This window comes from Bombus vancouverensis, chromosome 17 (genome assembly GCF_051014615.1).
Source record: "Bombus vancouverensis nearcticus chromosome 17, iyBomVanc1_principal, whole genome shotgun sequence".
Classification (NCBI taxonomy): domain Eukaryota; kingdom Metazoa; phylum Arthropoda; class Insecta; order Hymenoptera; family Apidae; genus Bombus; species Bombus vancouverensis.
In genome coordinates, this window is record NC_134927.1 from 7,825,157 (window position 1) to 7,834,141 (window position 8,985).

Sequence of the window (8,985 nt, forward strand, 5' to 3'; positions counted from 1 at the left end):
GGATGCGCTAACATCGTGGCGTTAGTGAGGGCGCGTTTCGACTCGCGGTAGCTAGCTTCGGATTGCTCTGTCCATTTGATGGGCGCGTTGCCCTTTTTTCCTCCTTTTAATAGGTCGTTTAGGGGTTGAAAAATTTTTGCGGCCCCCGGTATGAAACGTCGGTAGAAATTAATCATACCGAGGTACCTGCGTAGTGCTTTAACGGTCCCGGGGAGCGGTACTTCTACAATAGCGTCAACGCGTTCGGCTAGCGGCTTTATCCCGTCGGCGTTTACGGTGTGTCCCATGAATGTGATTTCGTTCACACCGAATTCGCACTTTACTGGGTTGATGACTACGCCATACTCGTTTAAGCGTTCAAACAAAATCCGAAGGTGTTCGCGATGTTGTTCTTCGGTTTCGGATGCGATTAAGAAATCGTCTATGTAAGCGAACACGAAGTCTAGACCACGGGTAATTTCGTCAACGAATCATTGACACGTTTGCGCGGCGTTTCGAAGCCCAAACATCATGTTGGTTGCTTCGAAAAGTCCGAAAGGTGTCGTGATCGCGGTTTTCTTAACGTCTTCTGGCGCGATCGGGATTTGGTGGTAAGCGTGGACAAGGTCGATTTTTGAGTAGACACGCTTACCGTACAGATGTTGCGCGAAATCTTCGATATGTGGTGGGGAGTACCTGTCGGGTATGGTGCGAGCGTTCAACGCACGATAGTCGCCGCATGGTCGTAGACTTCCGTCCTTCTTTGGGACGACATGCAGGGGTGATGCCCTTGGACTCTTCGATGGCCGCATCACTCCTTGCTCGATCATTGCTGCAAAATCTGCCTTGACTTGCTTGAGACGATCCGGTGCGAGACGTCGAGGTTTACTGTAGACGGGTGGCCCGGGTGTGGTTTCAATGTGGTGTACCACACTGTGTCGGATTTTCTCTCGTCCGAAGGCCGGTCGACGAGTTAGATCCGGAAACTCCGCCAAAAGTCGATGGTAGACTGATTCGCCGATTACGGTTTTGATGGATATTTCTTCCGTCGTGGCAGCATATCCCCTTGATGATAATTGGGTTGTCGTGTCGAGGAGTCGTTTGTTTCGCGGGTCCACGAGCAACCCATAATGGCTTAAAAAATCTACGCCTATGATAGGCGTTTGAACGTCAGCAATTACGAAGTTCCACTTGAAGGCTCGTCTTAGGGACAGGTTAAGGCCAATCGCAGTGGTACCATACGTTGTGATGCGCGTCCCGTTGGCCGCGAATAGTTCGTACGCGTTTTTCTTGACGTGCCTATGGATTTTACTGCGGGGGTATACGCTGATGTCGGCGCCGGTGTCTAAGAGGAAAGAGATCTTCGTTCCCTTGTCCGTGACGAAGATGCGGCAGGATCTCAGGCCGTCGTCGTCTGCCGCGTCTACGGACGGCTGGTCTCGTTTCCCGACTTCCACGTGCATGGGAAACGACAGCTCCTCGCGCGTTCTCCGAACTTTGCATGATAGAAACACAGACAGTCTTGCCGTGGCCGACCTCGCGAGCGCGAGCGTCGGTGGTATCGCGAACGCGAGCGTGATCGTGATCGTGGTCGACGATGATTAATGATGCTCAACGCGTTCATCTGTGCCTGCAACTGTGATATTCGCTCGCTCAACACGTTGATTGCGGCGGCCATTGGTTCGTATACTCCAGCGTTTTGCGCTGGTGGGTCCATTACTGCCGTTACTCGGGCGGTGCGCTGAAAATCCTCCGTGAATTCTTCAGCGATCAGGTCCGCCTGCCGCAATAACATTTCTGGGTCCGAATCGTCGACTGCCTCGAGGATACGCCCGATGCGGGCGGGTAATCGGTTCCTTCACAGCGTGAGGGTAAAATCATCGGGCGTGGAGGGGCTGGAGAGTTTTTTTAAATGCTGATAAAACTGGGATGGCTTTCTATATCCCATCTCCTCGCTTTCCACCAACTTCTTTATCCGGGTCGCGTCCGTATCGGATAATTTGCGAATGAGCGCATGTTTTAATTTCTCGTAGCGTCCGATGTCTGGAGAGTTCGTCATCAGGTCTTCGACGTCCTGGAGCTGTTGATCGTTGAGGCATTTTGCCAGCGTCACGTACTTAATGGTGTCTTCCGTAATTCGCGCTGCCTCGAATTGTCTCTCCAGAAGGGCAAACCATGCCGCCGTGTTCGTGGGCAGCAGTGGAGACATGCTGATCACCTGGCTGGCTATGGTTCCCTGTGTATTATTTTCCATCGTCGCGGTGCACTCAAAATCGGTGGTTAAAAACGATAGCACTATCACGGTCACCTCTTTCACTAAATATCACGTTAAATCACGTCGGTAGTCACCAGTTTGAGGTGGTATGGTGATAGGTGCGTAAGGAACTACTCTTGGTGTTTTTAACGAACAATAGTGTATTTAGAACTAATCAACAATCAGAGTTAACAATTAACAATTAACAATTACACTTAACAGACAACTGGTAACAACTAACAAATAACGATAGACACCGAGAGATCATTCGACGCGTTGCTATGCAAATAGTACCGAGGAGTTACACATTTAATGGCGTAAGACAGACTGACTGCCATTTTGTTTCGGATCGCGCAGATTCTTCCCTTCGTAGCCCATCGATATCCCCCACTAGCGTGCATTCATTAGATGTGCCGCCAGTGCTGGCACGTGTATGCTCTTCCGAGAATTCGGCGGAAAGAGTGTGAAGATATCGATGGTACATTGGGCACGTCGGTGTTGCGCTTTGGCGGCGTCGCGCTTTGCATCCGGGGCCGTTGAAAAGTTCCGTGGCCCGTGCTGCCACACTCTCTTTGGTTTTGCTCCTCCTTATCTCCCTTTCCTTCTTGGAACTGCTACGAAATGCGTCCCCGTTTTCCATATTTGTAGCACTTCTGGTCCTTTGGGTCTCTGTGCTTTGGCCTCGCGCCATCTTAGTTCTGTTGAGGCTTGGGCCTCCATTGTTTCCAGGCCGCCATTGCGCTGTTATTCTTAGCCGAGTCCGCAGCCGCATCGATCTTTCTTTCTTCGAGTAGAAGATCGGATTCACGACCCTCGCGGTTAGATCCATATTGATCCTTGTTGCTCTCATGTACGTCGCGTAATTTGGATCCTCCACGAGGTCTGCCAAAAGAAAGCATGCCATAACATGGTCCTCAATTTTTATACCTACACTGGACAACATATCGCACAGGTCCTGCATCCTTCCGCAGTACGTGGAGATATCCATGCTGGGGTTTTCTCGATAGTTCCCAGTTCCCGCATGCATAGAACGATGTCCATTGACGTGGACCTCGGGGCGAACATACCGGAGAATGTACGCACGTGCTTTGTTGTCCATTTTCATGCAGTCTGGTCTCAACCTTTCTGCTGCCATAAATCCTGGTTCTACTGCATCCCAGCAGCCCAGGAAAACTAACGAGGCTTCCGTCATTGTGTTCCAATATTCATAATTGCCCTTTCTCAGGATCGGGTTCATATCCTTGTCCACATCCCTCCATGTCCCATTCCCTCCTGGTCGATCATGGCGTGGTCTCTTCTCGGATAGTCTCAGAATACGCAAAAACTCAAAAATAGTTCTCCTTATTATCGCAGCTTACTGCCGTGGGCCCATAACCTGTTAACTGTTGTAGGTTTCGGGTTGATAATTAATCGATTAAACACAGATTCGATTTTTCTCTCTATATTTCTCCATCTCGTACATCACGTCTTAACACACAGGATACACTTAGTCAATTAACACGTGGTCGACTTCTATGACAAATGAGCGTCGTTAGCTTGTAGTTACTAGCGGTCATGGTAACTTAACTTTTCTCAACAAAATATAAATTTATTTAGAAATGAGACGAGTGAAAAGACAAAATGAGCCGGATTATGAGTCCCTTCTTCATAAAATTGTATTTATATTGTTTTTTGTTAAAAGAGAAAATGTAACGTTTATATAGTCAGTACACAAAATATAATATTATCCATAGTAAAATTATTATACCGGATATTTTGGTGACCTGATGTATCCAGTATAACCTGAAATAACCGAAATTATATGTATTTGTATTAGTTCCTATTTTTTTATACTAAGATATTTTTATACGCACCTTGCTAACCGTTGTCGGGCTATTGACTTAAACTCTTGTTTTAGAATAAATTTCCTAATTCCCATCAGGTAAATTGCAACATACTTCTCCCAATCCATATCCCGTAAATCTAGTTTGACCATACCGCTGTCGTTCAACATTTTTACTTTCCTCGCTAAGTCGGAACAGTTATCTCTTTGGAAAGTCCATTCGTGCGTGGTGAAATATGTTACCGATGTGAACAGCTTATGACCATTTTTGAGAAGTTTCATCATTCTGAAATATCATTTTTAATTATTATTATAGATGAAGACAGAGATTATCCCAGAAAGATTGTCATCGTTGTTCGAGGATCGCGAGAATACTCACATTGGTTTACTACATCGGAGTCTTAAAAAGATATCAATGACGAATGCAAGCAAAACATACGGAATTACACTCCGAACATTGTAAATATATCTATTGGCTATCATTGGGCAACCTGGGTACCATAGCGTGTCGTTCAGTGGCGTCTCTATGCTGCATTTCACCATTGTATCTTTCATCTGACCCCATCTTGCGAATTGAAATAATTATATTTGTATATTTGTTGGAATTATACTTAATGCAAAGTTTATTATCATCCGAGTACCTCGGGAAATATCATGGAATTGATATAAATATTATTTTGTATCACTACTTTTCTAAATTGAAGTATTGAGAGCAAAAGTGAATTTTTGTTTTCTACGTTCGTTTGCGCATTGTCTACATTCCTTAATAAACTGAATTTTTTTGGAATACTGTAACAATCGAATTACATTAGTTAAAATATATTCGTAAGAAATATTACTTAAAAGGGTATGCGTTGCTAGTGCAGTTGTAAACTTTAACTTCATGATCAGGATGTAGCGTGACATGCCATGCAGTACATATTATCGTGTCGACTACGAAATCGACAGGCACTACATCCAATCTTGCATCTCTCCTACCTCGTATCGCTGTTGCACATCCTTTACTTACTAGCAGAATGACACCTGGTAACATTAAATTGGTTTAGAAATTATTTGTGATTTTCGATTATCAGAAATGTAGCACTAAATAGATCGGAATGAATTCTCATAATTGTGAACAACAACAAACTTGAACTATAATAAGTATGATCTGGTGGAAATCCTCTCATTTTAGATTAACAATAGATTAACTATACTTTTCCGAAATATGACGAGTATTGAACAATTATCATTGAGAAATATTTATAAAAATACCTGTTAATGCAGAAATATTGTGTATCCAACCAGGACATGGTTCTTCCAAAGAGGCACCAACTATGCTTGGCCTCACTATTGCAACTGGCAGATCTTTGCACTTGCTTGCTACAACCTGCTCTGCTAAATTCTTACTGAATGTGTATGTGTTTGGATATGTTTTTAAAATCCTATTTTCTATTTCATTAATCGACCTTTCGTCGAATTTGTCACACATATCGATCACCTCTGAAGCTTTCAAACTCGTGCTGCAAAATTAATAATAAGTGAACATATTCTTCGAGCTATAATTACAAATATAACATTCGTAAACCGTGGAACAATGTTTTCATATTACTTATTCTTACGTATAAACTTTTTCCTCAATCTCATGTAGATTCGCATTACTAAAAGCTGTGCTGACGTGGACGAAGCTAATCGGATGCTTTAGTTCGCTCCAAAGCTCGATGACACGGGCGGTGCCTTTTGTATTCACATTAACAGCCACGTGTAACGGTTCGTTGAATCTTACAGTGGCCGCGGAGTGAAACACTATGTTTACTTTCTCTAACAACAGATTTCTATCTTCTCGCGAAAGACCTAAATCTGGCAGACTCACGTCTCCTTTGACGGGGTAAACTTTGCTCAAAACTGAGGGATGTTTCGCTTTAATGTTATCGTATATCTGAAAACGAGAATTCCAGAAATGACAGTCAATCAATTTGGCTCCTGACAGGCTTAAACATTGAAGGAAACAAGTATTATATACGAACGGGATCATCTATGATCTTTTTAAATCGTTGTTCTATCGTTTCGTTAGTTTTTGGGCGGATTAGTATAAAAATGGCAGCGATGCCTGGACACACGCGCATCAGTTTTTCCAGTAGACCTATTCCCACGAATCCGGTTGCTCCAGTCACAAGGATCCCACTACCAGAGTAGAATTCCTCGAGCGAATTCGTCTTATTCAATCCTTCATTGGTTTCTTCATTGGTTTCATTTTCATTCGTTTCTTTATTGATTGTATCCATGTCTCAGGATCTTTACACTTTCAGTTCCAATATTTACCATAGATTGGCATTCCCGACAAACAGTAAGTGGAAACGTTTTGTAAATAATACACCATATTAGTTATAGTTGAGATCTTGTTATATATTACCTTCTAAAGAAATCTACGTAATTCAACAATTATGGTTTTCCTTATGCATGAATCAAATAATTGCGTTAAGTCAACGATGCTTCCAGTGTAATGTACAAATATATTTCTATGTGGGGAAGTCGTTCATCAAATAAAGAGAAAAGTTGAAAGAGCTATGCGACGCAGTAAATATAATTTCTCATGTGGCTGTACATTAATTTGTATTATTGCACACTACTCCATAAAACGATATTTTAATTAATATTTCGAGTCTAAGTTTAAACAATCCTTATGTAGTTTCATTTGACGTCTTTATTTTTTATTTCATGTGTATGCTTGTGAGTATTGTAATATACCGTGATCAGTGATTTGTGTGGAAAATGCGTGTGTTTCATGCGAGACAGTGTTAGCCCACATTTAGTAGCTCCTCGAGTATTCACTTAATGTGTATGTGTTTTTTTCTGTCATCACTCGTGAACGCGTACGTATGTGAAAACTGTATTGACATATTTTCTATTTTCTCTTCATTCATTAATTATTTATGGAGACAAGGAGGCAAATTTCCGATATGTCGTTGCAGATTTCAGTGAGTAGACAGGTATAATATATAATCGATGATGTTTCTTAGAAAACGTCGCGTTCGTGTAAAAAACAAAGCGTAATTATTTTATTCTCCATTTTCATTTCATTTTAGCATGAAGATTCTGTAACGAAACACCCTGAATAAGTAGACCCCCCCCTCCCAATTTTTTCGAGCATCCATTATCCGATTATCCCGATACCGGATCTATCTATTATCTGAACATAACATTTCCTAATAGCGGATGCCTCTTCTGTTTGAAATATGTACTGCATATATATTTTATTAGCGTTTATATACAATGTGTTCTAATATATTCTTTCCCTTATTCGGTTCAGTGAATTCTGATTATGAAACTGTAGTATGAAACTAATAGTACTCTAGCTATTGAAACAGAACAAATCAAAAACTCGAAAGTGGTGTAAGTGCAATAGAATTAACAAATATACATAGTGTTGGTAGAAGCCACAACAGCAGACGTCAGAAGTACTGATACAATGAACTGGTTTCTCTGTGAAACGGCAAAAGAAATGGTAACGAAGTACCTTGTCATGATGAACCGTGCGTATGCGTATGATGCCCGTAGCTCTTTGCAGTTAATTATGTTGAAGGAATTATGTGACTTAACAGCCAAGAAGATGTAGATTCCATAAATACTTAAGGGAACTGTCAATTAATCTTGATCTTTATTTGAATAAATGAAATTTCATACGAACATGATTGTTCCAATATCCGAATAGTTTTGTCGCCCTGTTAGTTTTGATACCGGAGGCTCTACTGTATTTCAGATTACCTGGTTGAAATTTTATTGTCACAGGAAACTGATGAATGTGATAATGTATATGAGAACAGCGGTCAATGAAATCAACCAGTACACAACATTTTTACATGTTATATGTCATATATTATATCTATATTTTTATTATAATATTCATATATCCTGTAATTTTATTATATACGTATGAATGTATATATTGTTATGTATTATGTCTGTCATTGTGCATATATATATATCTATATTGTTTTGTATGTATGTGTAATATGTTTTTATATTATCATGCTTATGCATGTTATGTTGCATTATGTTCTACGTCATTTAGTTTTGTAATTTGTGTTCTGCTTGATCTTTACAATATCAAGCCTGTTATAGCACAAGTTTTTGTGATATAGAGATTTGATACATTTATGTAGTATCGTGGACGAAAGGCCCAAGAGATATCGGGCGAACCATGAACAATGTCGCGAGAGCCTAGGCGCCGTCGGGTCCATCAATATGTCATCGGTCTTTCCAAGTGCATAGTTTCGTAGAAAAGACCTACGTGAACCTGGCTACGAGCGTCTGCAGAACACGTGTGCCTAGGAAAAGACAACAGAATGCGACAACGGCCAGAGAGTCAGTCGAGAAACAGAGAGTGCAAGTCGAGGAGCGGAGTGCGAGTTGAGCGGAGATAGAGTTTGCGAGTGGCGTTGCCGAGAGAGTGTTGACTGCGTTTTGGTAAAAGTCGAGTCGCTATCTAGTTATTTAGTTGCGCTGTTTTCTGTACGTTTGGTGTGAATAGTTCAGGTTGAACAACAATCGTCTTTTTCTGTCTGATTAACATCTCTATTGTCCACTCCTTATAAATATACTATATCACGATATTACATTTATACATATTATAGAAGTAATTAAGCCCTTTTAACTCACGAATGTCTATGAAACAATGTTTATATTGATAAATAATTAAAAAGTATAATTATAAAGAATGTGATTAATATAACAAGAGAAATATATTTTATCACCATGTAGGGCATTTTACTAAAATTTAATAAAATAATTGCGTAAATACATACTCTCTTTACTACCATTTCATCGTTTCTTTTAAATGTAATTAATATTACGTATGTATACTTCAGTTTGTTTACTAAAAACAAGGGATCTTATTATTTAAAATGTAAAATGCATAAAATATATCCAAGATCGAGAGTCCAAGCAGGTC

At 40.9% G+C, this 8,985-nt stretch overlaps 1 protein-coding gene across 1 annotated transcript; it reads right to left on the reverse strand.

The window, feature by feature from the left end:
* Positions 1-3,658: 3,658 nt before the first annotated feature.
* Positions 3,659-6,334, reverse strand: LOC117159290 (putative fatty acyl-CoA reductase CG5065). Its single transcript, XM_033339009.2, has 7 exons — positions 6,062-6,334; positions 5,657-5,973; positions 5,310-5,557; positions 4,895-5,078; positions 4,435-4,620; positions 4,087-4,341; positions 3,659-4,015 (listed from the first exon to the last, which is right to left on the reverse strand). Exons 1-7 carry the CDS (start codon positions 6,317-6,319, stop codon positions 3,937-3,939), a joined length of 1,527 nt encoding a protein of 508 aa, XP_033194900.1. The 5' UTR covers positions 6,320-6,334; the 3' UTR covers positions 3,659-3,936.
* Between the last annotated feature and the right edge of the window lie 2,651 nt (positions 6,335-8,985).

What these genes read in the sequence shown, in the direction of transcription:
- LOC117159290 (XM_033339009.2), bottom strand. Translation starts at nt 6,319, where the DNA reads ATGGATACAATCAATAAAGAAACGAATGAAAATGAAACCAATGAAGAA. An exon ending in CAATATTTCTGCATTAACAG is followed by an intron (nt 5,079 to 5,309) that starts GTATTTTTATAA and finishes TAATGTTACCAG; the next exon opens with GTGTCATTCTGCTAGTAAGT. An exon ending in CTCCGATGTAGTAAACCAAT is followed by an intron (nt 4,342 to 4,434) that starts GTGAGTATTCTC and finishes ATGATATTTCAG; the next exon opens with AATGATGAAACTTCTCAAAA.